Here is a 25,439-nt window from a genome sequence, read left to right on the forward strand (position 1 = left end):
TTGACGTGCTATTCCCTGAGTTCTGACCGTCCTCTTCTTTCCGATTTCTGCGAGGAAGTCTGAAAAGATCGAGAGGGACGTGTATCAATATCTTGATATCTATCAGGTTTCTTCAGATTATCCCTATTTCTAAGGTTGTATCTTTTCTCAGAGGGCTCCCTCTGGGGAGACTTGTGTCCTTGGTCCGGAGATCTTTCTCTCCGCCGAGGAGACCTTCCTCTGGACTGGAATCTTTTTTCTTTGGGAGTGGATTGTTTATTTCCATCCCAGCTCTTTTTTGGAGTGTTTAGATTATTTTTAATAAATATCTTTTCAGGATTTTCCGTTAGTTGGGGTTTTACTGGTTTCCCACCCAAACTATCTCTTCCTAGTTCTTCATATGATTTTTCTATGATTCTGGCAAGTTCAAATGGCTGTTCTGCTATATCTGTTTCTTTCAATTTCTGGCGGATCACCACAGATGCTGCTTCTCCTTTTATGTTGGCTAATAATATAGCCGAGACCTGTGTTAGAAAGGCAGCCCCGGGGCGGCAGAAGATGTCTGACAGACCACCTCTAGGTCCACCTCTCCTTCGAGGAGTGGCCGAGCAATGCAGAGAGGCCTCCGGAATGAGGGCCCTCTCTGAGGATCGTACAGCAGAGTAATCACAACACTACAAACGGACACCACGCAAGAGGTCAAGTTCTTAAGCTTTTATAGGTAATAACGGTTGCTGGTTCTTGGCAGTACATACAGATGGATCGAGGGATCCGTAAAGTCTCGACAAGGGGGGTAGGTAGCGGGACAGTCTAGTTTCTGGGCGGAGGAAGGGATACCCTACGCACAGCTCTCAATCCTCGAGCTGGGGGGTTCTGCGAGGTTCGAGCCGCGGCAGCGCCAGCAGGCTTACAGAATGGTTCGGCAAGGTAGGCCGCGGCAGCGCCAGCAGGCTCTCGGATGGTTCAGCAAGGGAGGCCGCGGCAGCGCCAGCAGGCTCTCGGAAGGTTCAGCAAGGTAGGCCGCGGCAGCGCCAGCAGGCTCTCGGAAGGTTCAGCAAGGGAGGCCGCGGCAGCGCCAGCAGGCTCTCGGAAGGTTCAGCAAGGGAGGCCGCGGCAGCGCCAGCAGGCTCTCGGATGGTTCAGCAAGGTAGGCCGCGGCAGCGCCAGCAGGCTCTCAGATGGTTTCAGGTTACCGGGAGGATGAGTTCGTCTGGTGTCGGCCGTGACAGCGTCAGCGGGGCTTCCAGTCCAGGATACAACTGGCGTCCTACTCCGGGGCTGGCCCAGATATAGGACGGAGGTCCTTTGATGTCCAGACCCTCGCGCCTGGGGGCCAGAGGGGCCGGGTTGATGTTGTCCAGACACCCAGCAGGGGGGTGGAGCCAGCGCCCAGGGAGGCCCGAGGGCGATCGATACCAGGCGTCCGGGGACGGCTGGAGGGCCATCGAAACTCCTCTTCCTCCGGGGTCTGTCGAGTGGCCACTCGACCACCTGGGTGGATCTTGGTGCCTCGATGTCGGTGCTTCGCTGGGGCCGAGGCTGGGGCCGAGGCCACGTGGTTGTGACGTGGTGGGCCCAAGATGGAGTCGGGCACGGCCTCGTGCTTGGGTCGTGATGGGCCTACGCTGGGGCCAGGCCGGTGATGGGGGACCGGGATGGTAGCCGGACCGGTGGTGTTGGGGCATGCAGGATCGGGCCGAGGGGGCCGTCCGAGGTCCGGTGGCGGGCCGATGTCGACCTGGGCCCGCCATGCGGGAGCGGTAGGACCACGCCAGGAGGCCGGGTCCAACACGCGTCCCCCCCAGCTGAAGGCAGGGGAGAGTCACCCATCTTCTTGGGGATTCTCCTCGCCGAGGCGGAAGAATCGGGACAGGCCGTCAGCATTGGCGTGGTCGTTGCCAGGGCGATGTTCTACCGTGAAATCCATCCCCTGCAGGGAAATGGACCAGCGCAGCAGTTTCGGGTTTTCTCCCCGCATTTGCATTAACCACCGCAGGGGCTGGTGGTCGGTCTGGACTCGGAAGTGGGTGCCGAAGAGGTAGGGTCGGAGCTTCTTGAGGGCCCACACCACGGCGAAGGCTTCCCTCTCGATGGTGCTCCATCGCAGTTCTCTTGCCAGTAGGCGTCGGCTGATGAAGGCCACAGGCCGGTCGATTCCTTCGGAGTTAACTTGGGACAGGACCGCCCCGATGCCGTGCTCTGAGGCGTCGGTTTGGACCACAAACTCTCTGCTGTAGTCGGGGGCCTGGAGCACAGGGGCGGTGCACATGGCAGTCTTCAGAGTCTCAAAGGCTGTCTGACACTCTGGGGTCCAGTGCACTTTTGGTGGTAGTTTCTTTGAGGTCAGTTCTGTGAGGGGCCCCACAATGCTCCCGTAGTTCTTTATAAATCGCCGATAATATCCCGTGAGCCCCAGGAAGGCTCGGACGGCGGTCTGGGTGACCGGGGGCTCCCAGGCCCGGATGGCGTCTATCTTTAGTTGGAGGGGAGCCACTTGGCCGCTCTCCACTTGGTGTCCCAGATAGGTCACGGACCCTTGGCCTATCTGGCACTTACTGGCTTTGATGGTGAGTCCGGCCCGCCGAAGGGCCGTCAGGACTGTCCAGAGGTGGGTCAGGTGCTCATCCCAGTGGAGGCTGTACACGGCAATGTCATCGAGATAGGCGGCGCTGTACTCCTCTAGACCGGCCAGCACCTGGTTCACTAGTCTCTGGAAGGTTGCTGGTGCGTTCTTCATGCCAAAGGGCATCACTTTGAAGTGATAGTGGCCATCTGGTGTCGAGAAGGCCGATCGCTCTTGTGCACCAAGGGTAAGGCCGATCTGCCAATACCCGCCGTGAGATCGAAGGTGCTGAGGTATTTGGCGGCCCCTAGGCAATCGATCAATTCATCCGCCCTGGGGATGGGATGGGCGTCGGTCCTGGTGACGGCATTCAGTCCCCTGTAGTCAACACAGAACCAGAGCTCCGGAGCTGCTCCGGGGGTGGCGGCTTTGGGGACCAGGACAACGGGACTGGCCCAGGGACTGTTGGAGGGTTCGACTACCCCCAGAGCTAACATCTTGGCCACTTCTGATTGGATGCAGGCCCGAACCCGGTCGGGCACTCGAAAAGCTCGGTGTTTTACAGGCGGGCTGTCTCCTGTGTCCACATCGTGGACACACCACCGGGTGACCCCCGGAGTGAGGGAAAACAGATCCGCAAACTACCCCAGCAGCCTCCGGCAGTCCTGTTGCTGCTCTGGGGTCAGGGTAGAGGAGAGCCGGACCCCTTCGAAGGAGCCGTCTTTCTCGGTGGTGCTGAGGAGATCTGGTAGTGGTTCGGAGTCGTCTTCAGCTCCGTCATCGGTCGCTAGCAGCAGACTCAGTTCAGTGCGTGCAAAGTGTGGCTTGAGTCGGTTAGCATGCAGAACCCGGAGGGGGTTCCTGGGGGACTCCATGTCCACCAGATAGGTGACGGGGCTCTTGCGCTCCACCACCTTGAAGGGCCCCGTCCATTTGTCCTGGAGGGCACAGGGTTCGACCGGGGACATGACCCAGACCTGCTGGCCCGGCTCGAATTCGATGGACGAGGCGTTCTGGTCATACCAGCGTTTCATTTTCCTCCTGACTGGCCTCAAGGTTGGCCTCGGCAAGTTCCCTGAACTTTCGAGTATGATTGCGGAGTGTCAGGAGGTACCGGTAGACATCAGGTGGGGCATCTCGAACTGCTGTCTCCCAGCCTTCCTTGACCAGGCTGAGGGGGCCTCCGACCGGGTGTCCGTACAAGAGTTCGAAAGGACTGAACCCCAGGGACTTCTGGGGTACTTCTCGGTAGGCGAACAGGAGGCAGGGTAGCAGGACATCCCATTTGCGCCGGAGTGGTTCCTCTAGGCCCTTGATCATCCCCTTCAGGGTTCTGTTAAATCGTTCCACTAGTCCATTTCCTTGGGGATGATACGGGGTGGTGAATTTATAGGCGACCCCGCACTGTTGCCATAGGGACCGCATATGCTTCGAGATAAAGTTGGAGCCCCGATCACTCACGACTTCTCGGGGGAAGCCGACTCGGGAGAAGATGCTCATGAGGGCTCGGCCCACCACGGGGGCCGTGATGGTTCGGAGGGGGATGGCTTCGGGATAGCGGGTAGCATGGTCCACCAGGACGAGGATGAAGCGGTGCCCCTGCGAGGTTCGAGGGTCCAGGGGCCCCACGATGTCTATTCCCACTCGCTCGAAGGGGGTAGTCACCACGGGAAACGGCTGGAGCGGGGCTTTGACTTTCCCCCCGCTCTTCCCGCTGGCTTGACAGGTCGGGCAGGTCCTGCAGTGGTTATGCACATCGGTGCGCATTTTTGGCCAGAAGAAATGGGTCACCAGGCGGCTGTAAGTTTTGTCCTGCCCCAGGTGCCCGGCGAGGGGCACATCATGTGCTAAGTTCAGGAGGAAGTCTCTGAATCGGAGGGGTACGACCAAGACCCGGCCGGCCCCTAGTTCAGCAATTTTCTGCTCACTGTAGAGAAGGTCGTTGTCCCAATAAATCCAGTGGGACCCCGCGGAGTCTCCAGCTGCTTGAGTAGCGGCTTGCTGTCGAATCCCCTCGAGGGAGGGGCAGGTTTTCTGTTCCTGCCGGAACTGTTCGCGGGTGGGGCCACCTTCTTGGCGCCATTGAGCGAGTTCTGGCAGGTGGCCGAGCTCGGTGAGATCTTCTTGGTCGGGCCCTTGGGGGCCGTGTTCGGGGTCGGCGTCCTCGGGGACGACGGGCGGCGGAGGCGCGGGCCACTCTGGCTCCTCGGTCGGAGCTTCCCCCGCTGGGGTGGAGGCCCGGGCGGTCATGGAGCGGGTGGTCGCACAGACCCACTCGGGAAGGCCTAGCATCCCCAGGTGCTCCCTTCGTTCAACGCTAGCCCAGGGGGAACTTTCTAGGTCGTTCCCAAGGAGGCAGTCCACGGGGGCATCGTCGCGGACAGTCACTTTCAGCACGCCCGACACTCCTCCCCACTCGAAGGGGATGCGGGCCATCTGGCACAAAGTCTCTGAGTTATCCGCGGACCGGACTGGGCAGAGGACGTTAGGAAGGATCTGTTCCGGGGTCACCAGATGGCAGCGGACCGCTGTCACGCTGGCCCCAGTGTCACGGAGGGCTTCGGTCCGGCGAGCATTGATGGTGACCCACTGGCGGTATTTCTGGGTGTTGCCGGGGATCGGGCCTCGGGGGATCAGGTCGTGAGTACCCAGGCATGCTAAGGTCATGGCGGCGGGCTCCCACTCGGCCTGCTCGGGGTTGTCGTCCTCCTCTTCACTCCTTTCTTCACCCAGGGCAGCGGCCGCGATCTGGCGGGTTGGGGGACCGGTAGTGCCGGGTCGCTGATTCATCGGGCAGATGGGGTCATTCGCATAATGACCCTGTCGCTGGCATCTGTGGCACGTAACGTTCAGGCGGGGCCCTGGTCTGGCTGGGGGGCCCCCTCTCCGGCCCAGGGTTGGTGACGTGGGGGTAGGGGAGGACCCCTGGGGGGCGTCTCGACCCCGACTCTGGTCTACTCCACCGCCTCGTGGTCGGTGGTTCCCCGGGGATCCCCGGCCGTAGTCTCCCATCGGATTCCGGGGGACTCGGGTGCTCACCCATCTATCCGCCTCGACAGTGAGTTTTCGTGGCTCAGTCAGTTTGCTGTCGAGGAGGTGTTGCCGGAGTTCGATGAAGCAGTTATTGGAAAGATGTTCCCATAGAATGAGGTTGATCAACTGCTGGTAGGTGGTGACCTGGCAGCCCCGAATCCACCCCTCGAAGGCTCTACTGTAATAGTTCACGTACTCCACCCACGTGGTACCGGGGATTTTTTTGCAGTCTCGGAATCGCTGCCGGTACATCTCGGGGGTGAGTCCGTAGCGAGTGAGGAGGGCGGTCTTCATGTGCTCGTACGAGGTCATCTCGGTATCAGGGAGCTCCAGCAGGGCGTCTCTCCCTTCGTTGATAAACTTCCCCCACAGGCCGGCGCCCCAGTCCTTGAGGGGTACTCGATGGGCGGTCATGGCGACCTCGTAGGCTTTGAACCACTGTTGGATGTCGTCGTTCTTATAGTACTCCTTGACGACATCCTTGGGTATGTGCACTTTTGTGTCCACCGGGGGGTGTGAGGTCTTACCCCCGGAGATGGCAGTCTCGTTTGCCTTGGCTTTAAGTTCCATTTCTTTGAGGACGCGCTCGTGCTCGAGCATGAGTTTTTTCTCTTCGAGGGCTAACTTCCTTTCTGCCAGTTGGATTTCTCCTTCTTGTCTGAGTCGAGCCAGATCCAACTCGTGGAGCCGGTTCCTCTCTCGTTCTCGGGCGTCTTCGTGGGAGAGGCCCGTGTCTGGGTTTGCGGGTCTCCCTCCCGCTGGGTTCGTCTCGGCCTCCGGGCCTCCGTTCGGGCCCGGGTTATCTTCACTCGGAGGTGGCGCCTCGCCGGCGTCCACCCAGGCCTGCAGGGCCGATTTAAAGTCTTCTTTGGTGCTTAAGCCAGTGGTAGCGATGCCTAGGTCTTTGCTGAATTGCTTTAGCTCCTTGTGACTGTAGTCTTCCATTTTCTCGTTCTGGAATTCTGTGCTCATGGTCGCAGTGGATTTCTCTGGGTAGCGAGTGAATCACTCGCTGTACGATCTGCGTGGGCTCGGATCCAGGCGCTTGCCACCAATGTTAGAAAGGCAGCCCCGGGGTGGCAGAAGATGTCTGACTGACCACCCCTAGGTCCACCTCTCCTTCGAGGAGTGGCCGAGCAATGCAGAGAGGCCTCCGGAATGAGGGCCCTCTCTGAGGATCGTACAGCAGAGTAATCACAACACTACAAACGGACACCACGCAAGAGGTCAAGTTCTTAAGCTTTTATAGGTAATAACGGTTGCTGGTTCTTGGCAGTACATACAGATGGATCGAGGGAGCCGTAAAGTCTCGACAAGGGGGGTAGGTAGCGGGACAGTCTAGTTTCTGGGCGGAGGAAGGGATACCCTACGCACAGCTCTCAATCCTCGAGCTGGGGGGTTCTGCGAGGTTCGAGCCGCGGCAGCGCCAGCAGGCTTACAGAATGGTTCGGCAAGGTAGGCCGCGGCAGCGCCAGCAGGCTCTCGGATGGTTCAGCAAGGGAGGCCGCGGCAGCGCCAGCAGGCTCTCGGAAGGTTCAGCAAGGTAGGCCGCGGCAGCGCCAGCAGGCTCTCGGAAGGTTCAGCAAGGGAGGCCGCGGCAGCGCCAGCAGGCTCTCGGAAGGTTCAGCAAGGGAGGCCGCGGCAACGCCAGCAGGCTCTCGGATGGTTCAGCAAGGTAGGCCGCGGCAGCGCCAGCAGGCTCTCAGATGGTTTCAGGTTACCGGGAGGATGAGTTCGTCTGGTGTTGGCCGTGACAGCGTCAGCGGGGCTTCCAGTCCAGGATACAACTGGCGTCCTACTCCGGGGCTGGCCCAGATATAGGACGGAGGTCCTTTGATGTCCGGACCCTCGCGCCTGGGGGCCAGAGGGGCCGGGTTGATGTTGTCCAGACACCCAGCAGGGGGGTGGAGCCAGCGCCCAGGGAGGCCGGAGGGCGATCGATACCAGGCGTCCGGGGACGGCTGGAGGGCCATCGAAACTCCTCTTCCTCCGGGGTCTGTCGAGTGGCCACTCGACCACCTGGGTGGATCTTGGTGCCTCGATGTCGGGGCTTCGCTGGGGCCGAGGCTGGGGCCGAGGCCACGTGGTTGTGACGTGGTGGGCCCAAGATGGAGTCGGGCACGGCCTCGTGCTTGGGTCGTGATGGGCCTACGCTGGGGCCAGGCCGGTGATGGGGGACCGGGATGGTAGCCGGACCGGTGGTGTTGGGGCGTGCAGGATCGGGCCGAGGGGGCCGTCCGAGGTCCGGTGGCGGGCCGATGTCGACCTGGGCCCGCCATGCGGGAGCGGTAGGACCACGCCAGGAGGCCGGGTCCAACAACCTGCTTGAAGTCTTTCAGTAATTTCATACCCAGAGTTAAAGCGGGTTCTGGACCGTATTCATTTTGAATCTGTCTTAGTACATCTGGTATTACTGCCATGGACGGAACACCATGTGTTTTTGTGTAAATGGAAGCAAAGACTGTGCCCCAAGTGTCACAGTGCTCCACATGTGGTGCGATCCCCATTGGAAGACAGATAGTCAGAATTCTGTGTTTCTCAGAAGGGGTAGTATCCGGAAATACTGCCTCTATTTGAGTTATTTTTTGTGCTAACCAGAATGGAATTTGTTCCCGTTTTACGGGTACTTTACCCAGACATGATTGTATGTTCTGTGGTGTAATTTTGTTCCTGTTCCCCTGATGAGGGGTCAGCTGTGGAATGTTAATAGCTGTTTGGACTGTTGAAGTCCGCATTTCATATTGGACTAATTGTCTATGTATTTTAATCCGTTGTTTTAGATGTGCTAATAGTTCCCGGTCTGACATTTTTTCTATGTCTGGATGTGGTGTGTAGCTGGCTAGAACCGGCCACGTTGCTCCTGGTCTACCTAGTGGACCGAGCCTGGTGATGTGATTATTTTGTTTTAGGGCGCCTTTAAACCAGAGCAGGTGCTCTTGGTAATTTAATGGGATTTCCACCTCCCCGAAAGGGGTGTATTCTTCCGGAGGTTCCTCTATTTTGTAATAGTGGAAGTCGTGTGTGACAGCGTTTGCTGCTGGAAAGTTTATCCATGAATAGAATACCTCTGTCTGCCGATATTCATGGGCCTCTACCACGAATATGACTGTACCACCTCTTGGTGTTAGTCCATTTTCTATAAGTTTAAGAGTTATAGTTTTTCTTATGTTGACCGGAATGAGTATAGCATCCGGGTCATTCTGTTGGAGACTTGTGTCATCCGCTAGGAGTTGAGCTGCTATTCTAGCTGCCTCCCTTTCGTCATCACTTTCTCCCATTTTACTGACAGAAAGGTTTTTGTTGCAGATCAAGTTTCAAGGAAACAAAGATTAGGTGCACAATATTTTGGAACACTGTATCCTTCAACGTTGACTAAACCAAAAACTATATATAGAAATCTCTTCCTACTAAGTTCCGGCGGATTTTAACCTTTTACCCACTCCAGACGTCTTTTGGAGTATTTACGGGAAAAAGGGACTGTGTGAAAAAGCACGACTGAGTTACTCTAACGTCTTGCGTTAGATTTATCGCCTTACCAAACGCTGGGCGCCATGTAGTGTAGTTCCTATATTCCCAATAGGCTCTGCGCATTGGAATAATATAAACAGCAGTGTAGACGTGGGACTGAGGTCACCTAGGTCTCTACTGACTATATTAGACTTAAGGTTTGCCAGCTAGCTCAGAGGTCACTGGAAACTTTCTGGAATAAACGAGGAGGAGTTTAACCTCCCTGGATAGACAAGAAGGGATTAGCTTCTGACAACCATAAAACATGACAACTTTGCTCCCCCAGAATAAGAGTGTATCTCTAGAGTCGTGTGAAAACAATAGACAGCTATTTCACTCAGTCAAGTGTGCATACTTAGTTTCACCAGAGTGCAGAGAAAAGAGAGACGGGCGTTTTCAATAAAAGGTGTAATTTATTGAGCAGTCTTCTTTCTCATGCAAGAGAAATGAATTGCCACAATTGCAATACTCATAGTAAAGTAAAGTGCGTACAGTAAAAGGAGGATTATAAAATAATACTGTAAAAGCATTGATATGGTTTCTTAGCCATATGATACTTTAAAATAGATGAAATATATACATACATATATACATTGACTAACGTACTCAACTGGTGCTTCTAAATACGCCTACCCCGGGATACCTGACCTAAGCCTAATACGTGGGAAGGAGTAAGTAAGTAGCAGTTTAAGTTAAGTTGGTTTTGCCAAGAATCTGACTCAAGAATTCTCTTTAAGGGTTTAGTCAGCTCCGTACCTGGGTAATAGAAAGCAGGAGGTCTTGTATCTCTCTCTCAGGACTCGATATCCCAGTAACCTGCGAAGGTATCTGGAAACACCGGAGCTGGATTTCTCGGCAGGAGAAAAGACAGCGTCTCTCTCAGTGCGTCAAAGGGGAGGGGCAGCGTCCGTGGGCTCTCGCATCAGCTGGGCTCTCGGGCAAGTAGATAGCTGCTCTGCTCCAAAACCACCACCGTGTGTTTGCTTAAGGCAACGTTGGTATATTTATACCTGAAAGGTGCGGGTTTGACGTAAGGTTGGACATAAGACGTCAATAAAGATGTCACTAAGAACTGGCCGTTCTTACAGTGCTTCACAGGAGTTCTAGGACGAAATCAAAACAAAAGCAATGGGGATTTCCCAGGTTGCTGGAGGTTTGTTTTGTTTAGAGAACTCGTTGTGCTTTCTAGGAGTCCGGGGAAGTAGCCTTGCTTAATGTGACTGCATGGGCTACGACTAAATATGGATATGATTCCTATGCCTTTATAGGGATATTATTGATTATAACCGTACAAGGGCATAAAATAGAAATATCGATTTAGGCTCCTAGATAAAAACACAATAGGGCAGGCCCAGTAAACTAGTTTTACAGATAATATTCCCCAGTAGACCAACCCTTCAACTAGTGCAAAAGTTACGTAACATATTCCCCCACATTGATTATATCACAGATCTTCAGGCTTTTGAACAGAATTGAAAGCAGTGGCTACCTGGTGGGAATCCCTTGAAACTTTTAACCTGAGCCTCAGCCCGAGCACTGGAGTCCAGGCAGTGCATGTTCAAGATGTGAATTAATATCTATGTGGCATCTTCAGAGATCTTCTCTAGTGGCTTACTACTTGGTCAGCATGCAATTAATGCATCACTCTATAACATTCAGGAGCCCCCTTCCCTTTCCTGATACAGGCGTGCTGGATTTCTCCTAGCAGAGTTGAATGCATGAACCAATGCATGGGTCTATCTATGCATTGTTTCAAAATAGGTCAACCCCTGGTTGCTGCCACAAGGGCTGCAAACTGCTCATTTGATGACTCCACTAATATTTAACCTTATCAGTACTCTCTCGGTGGGTCTAGGAGAATGTACATAGGAAAGAGCAAGGCAGTGGGATTCGTTGTAAGCTTGCATGTGTGCATGCCCGTGTTTGTGTTTTTGTGTGTGGCTGCATGATGTTCAGGCCCCTGATGCCTCAAGGTTGCACTGCTAGGAATTTGGTGGAGGCCCAGCATTCTCGGCTTAATGCTAGAGTTCAACCTACTGTTGGGGTGGGTCTGAACTCTTCTTCCTTGTGACATGCAGTTTATTCGTTTTCTGTTGTGTTACCAAACCTCCCTTCCATACATGCATACAACAGTAGCTTTTGACATTCTGTATCTATATGTACGGCAGCAATGCCACTGGGCTCTCATCTTGCCGCCACCACCACAACCAGAAAAACATGGTGCATTCATCAGACTTCCCTGTAACTGCAGCTGAGATGGTTGCTTTCCTTGTGAGAGAGTCTGCCTCTCTTATAATGTGCTCCAGAGTCTGTAGTGTGAGGCTCCATCAATCAATCAATTAAATTCAATCAATTCATTTGTAAAGCGCGCTACCTACCCGTGAGGGTCTCAAGGCGCTGGGAGGGAGGGCAGGAGGGGGGCCTGCTACTGATCGAAAAGCCAGGTCTTGAGAAGTCTTCTGAAGGCCAGCAGGTCCTGGGTCTGTCGTAGGCTTGTAGGGAGGGTGTTCCAGGTCTTGGCGGCGAGGTAGGAGAAGGATCTGCCTCCGGCGGTGGTTTTCCGGATGCGAGGGACTGTGGCGAGGCGAGGTTGGTCGAGCGGAGGATGCGGGTGGGGGTGTAGAAGCTGAGTCGGTTGTTGAGGTATGCTGGTCCGGCGTTGTGTAGAGCTTTGTGTGCGTGGATGAGGAGTTTGAAGGTGATCCTGTTGTTGACGGGGAGCCAGTTCAGGCCTCTCAGGTGTGGTGTGATGTGGCCGTGTCGGGGGATATCGAGGATCAGTCGTGCCGAGGCGTTCTGGATGCGTTGCAGCCGTCTCAGGAGCTTGTTTGTTGTTCCTGCGTAGAGGGCATTCCCGTAATCCAGTCTGCTGGTGACGAGGGCCAGGGTGACTGTTTTTCTCGTGTCGGAGGGGATCTATTTGAAGATCCTACGGAGCATTTGGAGGGTGTTGAAGCAGGAAGCAGGGACGGCGTTGACCTGCTTGGTCATGGAGAGGGAGGAGTCGAGGATGACCCCCAGGTTGCGTGCGTGGTCGGAGGATTCTGGGGCTGTTCCTAGCGATGTTGGCCACCAGGAGTCGTCCCAGGCTGAGGGGGTGAGGCCGAGAATGAGGACCTCTGTTTTGTCAGAATTCAGCTTCAGCCTGCTGTCCTTCATCGATTCGGCGACGGCCTTCATTCCTCTGTGGAGGTTGGTTTTGGCGGTGTGGGGGTCTTCGGTGAGGGATATGATCAGCTGGGTGTCGTCGGCGTAGGAGACGATGTTGAGGCTATGTTGTCGGGCGACATGGGCGAGTGGTGCCATGTAGATATTGAACAGCGTCGGGCTGTGGGATGATCCCTGTGGGATGCCGCAATGATCTCGGTGGTCTTGGAGCGGAAGGGTGGGAGGCGGACTCTCTGGGTTCTGCCGGAGAGGAAGGATGTGGTCCAGGCCAGGGCCTTCTCTTGGATTCCGGCGTCATGGAGGCGTGCTGTTAGGGTACGGTGGCAGACCGCGTCGAAGGCTGCTGATATGTCCAGAGGATGAGGGCAGCAGTTTGTCCTTTGTGCATGAGGATCCTGATGTCGTCGGTGGCGGCAATGAGGGCGGTCTCCGTGCTGTGGTTGCTGTGGAAGCCGGACTGGGATGGGTCCAGTATGTTGTTGTCTTCGAGGTAGCGGGTCAGCTGTCTGTTGACGATCTTCTCCGTGACTTTCGCCGGGAAGGGGAGCAGGGAGATGGGACGGAAGTTCTTGAGGTCGTTGGGTCCGCCTTGGGTTTCTTCAGTAGGGCGTTGATCTCAGCGTGCTTCCAGCTCTCTGGGAAGGTTGCTGTCTCGAAGGAGATGTTGATTGTTTTCCCGAGATGGGGTGCGATGGCTGTGCTGGCTTTCTTGAAAACGTGGTAAGGGCATGGGTCAGATGGGGATCCGGAGTGGATGGAGTTCATGGTCCTGATGGTGTCTTCGTCGCTGACGTTGGACCAGGCGGTCAGGCGATTGGTGCGGGTGTTGGTCGTAGGAGGGGTGGTCTCGGTTGTGGATGTGGGGGTAATGGAGTCGAAGCTGTCGTGGATGTCGATGATCTTACGGTGAAAGAAGGTGGCCAGTGAGTCGCACAGGTCTTGTGATGGTGGAATGTCATTGGTGCTGGAGAGTTATTTCACGATGTTGAAGAGCTCTTTGCTGTTGTGTGCGTTGCTGTCTAGGCGGTCCTTGAAGGCTGTCCTCTTGGCGGTCCTGATGAGTTGGTGGTGTCTGCGGGTGGCGCTCTTGTGGGCGGTGTAGCTGTCTGGTGTTCGGTCGCGGAGCCAGCTCTTCTCCAGCTTCCGACAGGTGCGCTTGGAGGTCCGGAGGTCTTCGGTGAACCATGCGGCTTTCTTGTTGGTGTGATTGGTGGCAGAGGGCTTGAGTGGGGCGAGGGTGTGCGCAGTGGTTGATCCACTGTTTGAGGTTGATGGCGGCGGTGTCAGGGTCGGTGGGGTCGGCAGGTGGTCCCAGGGCAAAAGTGGTGGTCAGTTGGTTCGCGGTGGCCTTGCCCGAGCAGCGGCGTGGCATCTATTGGGTGCGGTGGTGTGTGGTGGGTTTCCTGAAGGTGAAGTGGACGCATTGTGGTCTGTCCAGTGGTGTTCGGTGGTGTGGTTGAAGGAGACGTGGGGACTTGCGGAGAAGATGGGGTCCAGTGTGTGTCCAGCGGCGTGGGTGGGAGTTGTCACGAGTTGTTTGAGTCCGAGGTTGGCGAGGTTGTCGATCAGGGCGGTGGAGTTGGCGTCGTTGTTCTCGAGGTGGAAGTTCAGGTCCCTGAGGAGGATGTAATCCGTGGAGGCGAGGGCGTGTGTGCTGATGAGGTCAGCGATGGAGTCGCTGAATTGTGGTCGGGGTCCGGGTGGTCTGTAGATGAGTGTTCCTCTGAGGGTGGTGTTGGGTTCGGTGTGGATCTGGAAGTGCATGTGCTCGGCGGTGGTGAGGGTGTCATTGGTGTTGGTAGTGACTCTGAGAGTGTTCTTGTGGATGATGGCGATTCCTCCTCCCACTCCGTTGGTGTGGTCTCTGCGGGAGATCTTATAGCCTTCTGGGATGGCGATGTCTGGTGCTGAGGTGGTGTTCAGCCAGGACTCCGTCAGGAAGGCGACGTCGGGGGTGGTTGAGTCTAGGAGGTCCCAGAGTTCGATGGCGTGCTTGCGGCAGAGCGGGTGTTGAGGAGGAGGCATCGGAGGTGGTTGGGTTCTCTTGCTGATGGTTTGGCGTGCCATACAAGGGGGTGTGGGAGGGAGAGGGAGGTGGGAGCGGGGCGGCGATTGGGAGTGCGGGGGGGTGGGCCGCAGGGGGGCATCGGCGGGAAGAGCGGGACGGGGAGGCGACGCAGAGCAACACTAGATGCAAGAAACAACAGAAGGCACAGTAAAAAGAAGAAAGATAAAATGAAGATAAGTAAAAAGAGAAGTCAGGAACAAAACTGGAGCGCAGAGCGCAGAACGAGAGGCAGGCACAGCAGGGATACCAGCTGCGAACTCTCGAGGCGGCAGCAGCTGGCTGGGAGGCGGGAGCACACAGGCGGATCTGTGTGATGTGGAGGCGGCCTGACCTGCAAGTAGGGTCAAGGGTCGCTCCTTCTACCGCGCTGCGGCCGCCATATAAGGGGATGTGGGAGGGAGGGGCAGCTGGGAGGTGGGAGCGCGGGGGCGGCAAATGGGAGCGCGGGGGGGGCGGGCCGCAGGGGGGCAGCGGCGGGAAGAGCGGGACGGGGGAGGCGACGCAGGGCAACACTAAATGCAAGAAACAACAGAAGGCACAGTAAAAAGAAGAAAAATAAAATTAACATAAGTAGAAAGAAAAGTCAGGAACAAAACTGGAGTGCAGAGCGCAGAACAAGAGGCAGGCACAGCAGGGATACCAGAGGCGAATTCTCGAGGCGGCAGCAGCTGGCTGGGAGGCGGGAGCACACAGGCGGAGCTGTGCGGTGTGGGGGCGGCCTGACCTGCAAGCAGGTCAGGCCTCCCCCACACCGCCCCCCTGAGGTCATTCAGATAACAAGCAATCATGCCTTCGCTCTGCAACACACAGGGTATTACATCACACAACCCTGAGATACTTAGCGGAGAAATTGATCCTATTGGGTGGGAATAGAACCACTAGAAGCTCCCACAATCTTCTACTGAAACCACCACGTTTTACCAAGAAGAAAATATATAACCGTACCTTCTCAGGAATGGCTCCCAGGATCTGGAATGCCCTGCCCCCAGAAAGAAGACTGAACCCATCCACGGCATCGTTCAAAAAAAGAAGTGAAATTGATACTCTTGGCTAAATTCACTTGAACTGTTTCATACATTCCTTTATAAACCTGCGAATATGTAATAGCTATCACTAATCTATTTACTCAACCTATAGTATTTTTATTTCTATGCATGTGTATTCTACCTATATCGGACCTGTAAAGCACACTGTATGTTATCTACACCTGCCCTGGAAAGTGCTCTGATACCCGCAAGGGTCTCCTTTGCACTATACAAAACCTTAAAAGTAAAAACAATAGGGTGCCAGGGCCTTCATCGCTATCTTCACAACTGTCTGGAAATCATTGGAACCCACATAGACAAGCCATTGGCATTAATGGGAGGTTTCGTGGTAATGTGGGATCAGAGTAGACACTTCCACCTGTTTCCTGTTTGAAGATTTTATCTTTATTGAGCGGTGCGGCCTTCTCTTGTGGACATGAAGCAACTTAAGGGAGGAGTTTCTCAAACGGGAGGCAGAAAAGAACGTTTTTTTATACTTCTGTGCATAGAGAAGCATATTCAAGAAGAAGAGATGGTGCCACATGCGATACTTTGAAAAACTGTCCAAGAACGCAGGATCAGATGCCCACGGTATGGTCGGGAAAGTTGCAATCTGGCCTTTAAGAGGAGCGGAAGAAATGGGTAGTCTCTTAGCAATAGAATGGCCCTAAAGGTACTTAGGCGGTTAGCCTAAGAAGGAAGGTCCCACCACTTCTAAAACCTTTCTAAGGTTCCAAAAATTGCAGCTGTCAGATAAAGTCGAAAAAAGTTCTTTTTAGCAGGAAAATAATTTGGAAACAAGAGGTCTACAAAGTACTCACTGACTCAACGAGCAGCAGATGAATCCTTCATGGCTTGAAGGTGGACTTAGGTTTCCTTCACTCTTTGGCAGAGGTGATTTTAGCCTAAATGAGGTTGATCGGAGACTGTTATGAAGTTGGTTAGACTGCTGTGTTTTTTGAAGTACTGAGAATTCCGGGCCTGCATTGTAAAATATTACAAAAGTGTGAGTATCGATAATCACTCACGGCCAAATGGGGGGACATCACTACAGAACCACAAACGCATCTTACCTTGCAGTACTTACATGTAATGGGGTCGGGTAGACACTTAACGCGCTGGTTCGCAGCCTCACTAAGAACTCATGCTGCGATTAGCTTGGAAACATTCCGTCATAAATGGGAGCTGGTTTTGGGTCACCAACTCACGGACACGGATTGGGCCTGAGTGTTATAGAGTCCGGTCTGTATACCTTGGAATGTACGCTTCCGGCAAATACAGTTCTATGTAGTCCACAGGGCATACCTTACACCTACTAAAATCAACCAGTATTTCCATTGCGTGGATGCAGAGTGTCCGAGGTGCGCTGAAAATGGGGCTGACCTAGTGCACATGCTCTGGAGCTCTAGTGGGTACTTAGTGGAATGCAGTGGCAGACATTTTATACATCTGTACTGGTCACAGGCTATCTTTCGATTGGTCAACCTACCTGCTGCACAAATTCCGCAGGACACCCAGCACGAAGGTCACTTCCATATTTCTGGACCTAGGGCTGATAGTAGCTAAAAGGCTGATCACGAAGAAATGGAAATCACATATAGCTGCCTGGCGAGGTTCATTGCTTGCATGGGAGAAGGCGGAAAGCCTCACCAGCAGACGTGAAGAAACGTTGGGGCTGTGCAGGACTCCCATTGCAGCAAGCTGGGGTGCTCTGTGTACTGCTTTACAGCTCGGTGCAGACATGGTAAATGAGGACTCCACTGACACACACTATGTGAGCAACTAACACGCTTGCTCACAGAATGCAAGCTGCTTGTGTAAGTGTACTAGCGCACACCTGACGGGCGAAGGGGTGGCTGGTGACCACTGGCATTAAGAACAACACAAGAAGTTATACCTGAAACGATGGGACACTGTGGGCTCAGCATCTGTTTCACATGTTTATTGGTTTATTGTGTTAGTTCATGCAATTCTCTCTTTATTACTTGCCATCACTGACTATTCTATGGACACTAACTGGCCATCTGCAGATACTGATGTTATCACCTTGTCTGTGCGCTATCAAATGTAAAGGCAAACAGTAATAGACGTGTAATAACGTATTTGATGTACGAGATAACTAGAACTATATGGTCATGATAATTATCCTGATTCTATGTCCCTCGTTTCCTCTCTCTCTTGATTAGTAGATGTGAGTAATGGTTACACTCAAGAGTCTGTATTTAATCATATTTCTACTGTCTGGATATGGCAATTGGGACACAAATACATACAAGTACCATATCTATGATACAAACCAAAGTCTGATACTGTTTGCATGCAGAAATTGTATATATTGAAAATATAAAATCAATAAAGAGATTGCCAAAAAAATAGTGTGAGTATCGATAACGGTAGATTACCAGAAGCCATCAAGTTCTCTGTCTTTACTATTCAAACCACTAGTAAAATGGAAATCCTCTTTGAAAGATTTCCCCACAAATCAATTGACTGAAGATTTTTCTCGGGAAGAGCTGAACAGAGGCTGTAGTCCTCAAGGTCAAGTAGCTGTAGCTTCCATGAACTTGGTAGCCCTAATGACATTACCAAGATATTATTTAGACATCTCTGCTACAAAGGGAAATTCGGTTCTGTCATTGTATAAGTTTGAGATGCTTAAACCTTTAGTGGGGTATACAAAGGATGTATGACGTTACAACGCATACTTTTACCACGCATGCCTTTACAACGCGGTTTTTACATCGCAAACCTTTACAACGCATAGCGCGTAGAGGTGCTGGATAGTGGTAAGTATAATTTTCTATTCCAACTCCAGTCCCCGTGGACACTAGGGAAGGTGTTGGATAGAAAATTAAACTTATTCCCTATCCTAGAGCGCCCCCCAGCGCAATGCGTTGTAATGGTTTGCGTTGTAATGCCTGCGTTGTAATGGTAGTGTGTGGTAAAAGTTTAGTTGTAAACGTTGTACACCGTATACAAAGCATGATACTCTACCAATGATCCAGTACTCTACCGGGCACAACTTACGTCTACCTTTCACTTATAACTTCAGAAGTACTCAAAACTACACCCACATGGGTCTCACACATGCCAAGATGAGCTGTCCTTGGTACTATGCCTAACAGACATCATGCTCACCCACACAAAGATGAGGTCTTCAGCATCAGTTTCCACTCTCAATCTCTGGGCCCACGAATGACTAAAATGGCGGTCAGCAGAAATTCAGGTAATGCTCTTTTTAACGCCTTAACCGCGGCAGTTTTTCCGCCGTGGTGCGGGCGTTCTAAATGGTAGGCGAGGCTGCGTAAGCCATTGGTCGTCGGCAGCACTGGGGAGGGAGTGCTCCATTAACCCCTTCCGTGCTGGGAGCACGGAAGGGGTTAATGGAGCACTTAAAAGAATTTGCATGACTAAGAGCTGAGCAACAGTCACCCTCTTCTTACCTGCATTATTCATGTAACTTGTAAGAGCTGTTGACATACCTGGGCCTCTAACGTCCACGTCACGGCACTCGGGGTCTTCCTGTGGGGGTGTCAGTGCAATGGATTGTGGGATGTGGACTCCAGCCTTGATGTGCTTCTGTGTCCACTGGCGGTGATCCAGAACAGAGGAATCCTCATCCAACTGTGAAAGAGTTAACAGGCAGGAAAAGCCTTAGCAAGTCTGTGGTATAGCCCTTTGCCTTTCTAACTGTGACAGGCGAGGTAACAGGAAAAGGGAGCAGCCTCCTAGAAAACCAGGATGCTTTCCAAAAGGACACTTGCTCTTAAGGACTGGGAGGCCTAGAGAAGAACTGGTGTTGGTTGGCAATAATAAAGCTGTGCGCTAAACAAGGAGGGTTAAATAACATGACATGACAACCTTTTGCGCTTTGGACAGAAGTCAAAACCAAGAATGCACTGGACAATGCGTTTACACCAATGATGGAGCAGGGTTAACGCGAAATAAAACCTGCTCAAATTGAGCCCTCAGTAACATGTATTAACAGTGTGCGGTGCAAACAAATGGGGAAAAGTGCCTAACGTGTAGGAAAATGCTACTGCACAAGTGCATACTAAAAGCACTGAAGTAGGCCACAAATGCTTCTTGACAAATGAAAAATAAAAGGACTAATGCTGCTTTTGTGCACTTAATTAAAATTGGTTAGGAAAACAATATTCACTGGGGTTGTGCATGGATAAATGCAGCTCTGGGTGGGTGCGTGATGGAAAGCATTTTAAGGGATTAATAATGCCTGTGTTTGTTTTCCGTTGAAGCATGGTTTTCTATTCTGTAGGAAACTTTTGGGTTAATGAAATGAAAATAAATTCTGAAAGTAATGTTGAACAAGATGGGGAAGGTGGTGTTACAATCTAGATTGCGACTTAAACATTATCGGCGCCATCTTGTCCCTTTCAGGCTCATATGTGCGCGTAAGCAGCAGCCATTTTGAATGCCATGGCCTCTCTGCCCACTGCTGACAGCCAGCGCGTCTTTCTCTCTCTCTCTCGACCTCGCAAACATTCCCTGCGCATTGACAGCCCCCGCTCTCACACGCTCGGGCCATAAACCACCTCTTTCAGCGCGACCCTGCCTCGGAACCACATCCCGTACCCGCCCAACACCTCCCTCCGTCCCTTTGATGCACACATCCTTTGATAGACCCCCATCCTCAGTGCCCGATTGTCCGGCCCGATCCCAGGCCGTCACCTAGCCCTGCGGATACAGTTTATTGCCCATACAGTAGGCAGCTGCCCCTCTTCAAAGGATCTAAGACTAATCGAAACCCCCCACCTCATGAGATCCGATCAGCCGCACACATTCCGGGAATCGGCGGAATATCCAGCTGCGCGACAGTCATCACCTGCTGAGATCGGGGTGGGGACTTCTACTGTAAATGTGTGTGGGAACGGGCATGAAGCGGGGATTTCAAAGATGTCTTTCCGTACTTCAAAGCATTGACAGGAATATGTTTCATCCAATAAAGTCATAAACTTGTGTATAAGAGGCCAGGCCTCAGAGATGCGGGTAGAGCACCTCGAGAAGATACCCTGTTGTCTGATTTGACGTGTTCTGCTCCGTCGGAATAAACCTCTGTTTCCTGCCTTCCAGTCTCCAGCGCCTGCCTCTTTGTTTGATAATTTCGAGTGGTATGAGAGGCGATTAACGCCGGGCAATACTTGGGTGTTTATCGACTGAAACCTGCCTCACCTTTTACAGTGGAAGACGAGTGTCCTTCATAAATTGTGCGTGCCCGCCAAGAGTTAGCAGGAAGAAACAATTTCTTCATCGAGTGGAGGAACATTTCTTCAGAATGGGGCACAGGCAGATAAATGTGACACAGAATTTGCTACATGACCGGAATGAAGGAAATTAATATTATGACAGTGGCTTGAATTTGTATTTCTTGAGGTGAAAGTAAATAAATTGAATAAATAAACAATAAGACATTGAGTGAGATGGACATGATGAGAGTGGTGTGACAATACACCCCCTTCCTTAACCAATCGTGTGTAGAGAAATCTTCTGTTCTGACACGAATGGGGATTGGAAATATGGGTTTTAGGGTATAAATGAGTTTCCTAGTGGGAAGGGTTTTGGTTAGTCGGTGGCTTGCTTTCCTACCTGCGTGAGGATAGGCCTTGTTTTGCTGTCTCCTATTCTTGAGCTGGCTGTTCCTGTCTGCTGATTCCCGACTTAGTCTTTGCCTCTTCAACTCTTCTTGAGGGGCCTTACTGCTCTCATGGCCAGAGGGTAGTTTTCCTATTTCAATTGGGTTAGTATAGACAGAAAACTGCATTTGCATAATCATTTGCAAATGAAATTGTCTCTGAACCTTTTGTCTCTTCGCTTTTCCACTCCTTAATGCACTGTCACATGAGATGTGTTTTTATCATTATTTCTTTAATATTGTTACTCTGTGACGATCTCACTGTACATGTTGGTATTGATGAGTATTTATTTCAAATTTTTTAGATAAACATTATAAATATACAAATCAGTCTGTCTTTATTAGTGGTGTTTACTAGTTTATGAGTATTTTAGAACCAAGTATTAGTTTGTCAAACCCTGTCAACTATATAAAGATCGCATCACCATCATTGGTATATTAGAAATGAGGATACAAATTGGATTTTTGTAAGTTTAGTATATAGTTAAGTAATTCAATAACCCAGCGTGAAGGGACTCACTGGGTAAAGAAACTGGGCCTTGTCTGTAAAAAATTATTAGTCCCAGATAGCTGGATCACCATGAAGACCCACCAGCATCTCAGAGAGGTTCAGCTGAAACCAGAAATACCAGAAGGTATTAGATTGAGAGATTGACATTGCTTTAGGACCAAGAGGGTGATGGTGAAATTCAGTATCGTAGATCTTCAGCTTAAGAGTCAAACTAAAGCTCCCAAACCACTCTGGGAATGCAAACTCAGGAGAATAGAGCATCCGGACCATCTCTGAAGCATGACCTTCTTCGAAAATAGCATGTGTCCCTATTAGGAACTCTTACCTTGGCCTTCCTGGCATTGGGCTGGCCTTCATCCTCAGGGCTCGAGTACACATCTGAATCTTCTTCACAGTCAGTCTCTGGTCTTAGTGGTCTGAGAGGGGCAAATAAGGGAAGAAGAGATAGCTATGGAGATTGTGAAGCAGTATTACACTATTTCCAACCTGCTTCAATAAGGTTGAGAGGCGGAGGCAGATATAACTGGGGAAGAAGGCAGTGAAAGGAAAACACAGGAGCTGTGCAGGAACATTCACGGATGGAAGTTTGATAGTTACACCAATGACAGACTCAACAGCTGCATTTGGCATGGCACTAGGCTTAACTTGTGAAAACATTTGGTGATTGGTGAACGAGAGCACATGGTAGCAGAAGAGGCTGGTTGATGAAAGGACAACATTAATGTGTGGGATGTGCAAAGACCTTACTTTGCAAATGATGATCTACTTACTTCAACCCAATGGCATCCTCGCCCACTGGCTCCCTCCGGCGACGGACATTGGGATCTCGGTGGCGACTGAACCCAGCAGGTAGCCAGAGAGCACCATGCTTGCGCTTGCGCTGGCGGGCAAGCTGCACCCCAAGGAAGATCCCCAGGACCACAGCCAAGCCTACTGCTGCACCACTGTAGACGAGGTGCCATGGCGGTGGCTTTACCTGTCCTTGTGTATCTGTAAAGAGAGCAAGTGGCAGGGTGAAAAAAGAATAGCCCTTTAGCCCAATAAAGTCTAAGAAGGATGTGAAACAGAAAGGGTCAAGCCAGACGGGAGGCGAGAAAACTCAGACACATGCGCAGAAAGGACTACCAGAGAGGAAATACTCTGCCTTTACCAAACTTTCAACAGAGAAATGGGCCAGCAGGCTCTACCAATCTGCCCACTTCCTGCTTGATATAAATATGTAGTTGCTACATAGGCCATTATTTGGAAGGCAACATAAATCCAGGCTAGGTAAACTAGGACTTGCAGTAGTACTCCTGAATTTAGTGTGTATTAAAATCTGCGTCCACCAATCAGTAGATCCTATGGGCCACAAGGTCGTGCTGCTCCCAACACCCTTCTTCTTTCTTGACTGCGACCTTGAAAATATTGAGGCTTGTTATTCAGTCTTGGAACCCTCAGAGCTTAGGAAAAAGAAATATGAAAGTAACGATTCAACTCTCGAAACTGTGTGTTAAACAGAGGGTACTGCAAAGCACTTGCTATCATAGCAACAAGTCAGCTAGTAGAGTCAGACATGGTAGTAGTAGTAAAAAGCTTTATTCGATTTTAGAACAAGGTAAAATCATAAAAGCGACAGACATTATATACAAATTCATACACAATCATGGAAACAAATTTAAAATAGTATTTAACAGTTGAATGCATAAGCAAAATAAAGCCTTTTGTTGTAACTACTGTTCATTAAAATAAAGTTTGGGTACCGCCAACTAATTGTGAGGTCTCATACATGTGTACAATAAAAGCTATGGATTCCGAGCAAGAAAATTTAAATGAATCACTGGGACTATAATTAATCATGGCTACTCTGAATTTTCAAGCAACCTTTGAGAAACATTGCTATGCTTTTGGCATTTGATACTGTTTATAAATGTTGAAGTGCCAGAAGGGCAGGACAGCATCTTCTCAAGCCCTTGGATAACAATATTGGAATAATCCAACGTTTGCGTGGTAAAACATAATATTTACAGAATAAAAGTACATGAATAGTAGACTGTTCAGAAAATTCCATCACAGGGGCACCGGATAATAGAAGAGGACCAATCTTGTCTCCTTGGAAATGTTACCAGACGGAAAAACAAATTGAGCCTAAACCGGGTCAGCAAATATTTTTCATAGTTGGTCAGGCAAAAGGAAAGATACGGTTGGATGCCCAGAGTGCATTGAATAGTTAAGCTATGTCGGTTTGTAACTTTATTGATTTCTTGGGCTATACGTAATTCCCTTAAGTGTGACAAACAAGACAATCCCAAGGTCTTTCTGGTAATACTCGATAGCATCGCAGGTTCTTTAAAATATATTAGAAGATCCAAATCCTTGAGAAAATTATGCACATATGACAGCCACGAAATATCTGACCAATTGTCTAGACCAAAGCAATCTGATAATAGCGCACGAGTCAGGCTGCATTGGTCCGTAGTCCAAATACGGTGCCACAGTAGAATTGGCTGTATTTTTATGTAATCAGCTATATAGTCCAAGCCCAATTCGACATGACAAGCAAACGTTGGAGAACACTGCGGATCGGCCAGCAAATAACAAATAAAAATATTCTCTACCCTCTGCAAAATATCCACGGGTACATAGCCCCACACCCCAGCACCGTAGACAGCTACGCTGTGACACTTAGCATAATAGATTTGCATGAGTTCTTTTGGGGGAGGCTTCCCTATCTTACGTGAAAAGGCAATTAGGGAAGATGTTGCTCTTAAAAATAGGAGATGCCTACTAGCGATGGCCGGTTTCCATGAAGAAGTATTATCAAATAGGATACCAAGGTAGGGGTATGTCTTGGTGCAGTCCAACTTAGTTTCTTCAATTAGTATCGATTTTTTCTTGGATGTTTTTCTGCCAAAATGCATAGCATATGTTTTTTTGATATTGACCTTTAAATCAAATGAAGCCATGAATTTATAGTAGGAATTTAACTGGGTCTGAAGTTGCGGGTTCGCGCCATAATCACCGCGTCGTCCGCGTAAAGTAACGCAGGAATGGGATGACGGGCGATTGCTGGTAAGTCCTGGCTCCCCTCTAACATGGCCTTCTCGAGACCATTTGTATAAAGATTAAATAAAAAGGGAGCCAGGACACACCCCTGTCTGACCCGCTTTGTGACTGAAAATCTCACCCTGGCCGATGCTCCCAAGTACAACTCACGCAGGAAGGATATTATCGAGGGGTCGACACCCAGTTCCACTAGGACTGACCACAGCCTTGAATGTGAAACACAGTCAAAGGCTGCGGTCAGATCCACGTAGACCAGGTGTAGATTGCCCCTCTTTGTCTGAGCGTATTTCCCAATTAAAAGGGAGAGATTCAGAGCCTGCTCCACCGTGCCCAGCCCCTCCCGGAAACCGTATTGGAGGTCTGTCATGATGTTGTTATCTTCAGACCAGGCCCTTAGTCTGTCCAAAATCAAGCAGCCTGCAACCTTGCCGAGAGAATCCAGGAGGGAAATGGGCCTGTAGCATGCCGGGTTGTTGCGGTCTCCCTTCTTAAATATGGGCAGCAGAATAGAAGTTGACCAAGATTTTACGAGACCCCCTTCTAACGCTGATTCAATTACTCTGGTCAATACTGGTGACCAGAGCTCCTGATTATGCGTATAAATGTCTAAAGGTACGCCGTCCGGCCCGGGAGCTTTACCGGACTTCGAGGATGTCAGGGCTTCAATTACCTCCTCATGGGTAAAGGATAGTTTAATAGGGTAAGGTGATATGTATGTGTTTTCATTAAAATTGTCACCCTCAGCTAAAAATATTTTGGAAAAGTGGGAAACCCAGCCCTCTGCACTGAATGCTACCTCAATACTTGGACCAGTGTTCACGTCATTCAAGGAGGGTGAGTTGACCACTTTCCAAAACATTTGACTATCCTTTTTGTTGCAGCTCTCATGG

General features: G+C 51.2%; 1 protein-coding gene across 1 annotated transcript in view; it reads right to left on the reverse strand.

Moving 5' to 3' along the window:
• NOTCH4 (notch receptor 4) overlaps positions 1 to 25,439 on the reverse strand; it is a 435,421-nt gene that overhangs the window by 44,823 nt on the left and 365,159 nt on the right. Inside the window, exons 28-30 of the mRNA XM_078645863.1 lie at positions 22,275 to 22,494; positions 21,830 to 21,920; positions 18,826 to 18,967 (exon numbers count right to left, since the gene is read on the reverse strand). Of these exons, the coding sequence (XP_078501989.1) occupies positions 18,826 to 18,967; positions 21,830 to 21,920; positions 22,275 to 22,494 (453 nt within the window). The remainder of the gene's footprint in view (positions 1 to 18,825; positions 18,968 to 21,829; positions 21,921 to 22,274; positions 22,495 to 25,439) is intronic.

This window comes from Lissotriton helveticus, chromosome 5_1, assembly GCF_964261635.1.
Source record: "Lissotriton helveticus chromosome 5_1, aLisHel1.1, whole genome shotgun sequence".
NCBI classification, from domain to species: Eukaryota; Metazoa; Chordata; class Amphibia; order Caudata; family Salamandridae; genus Lissotriton; species Lissotriton helveticus.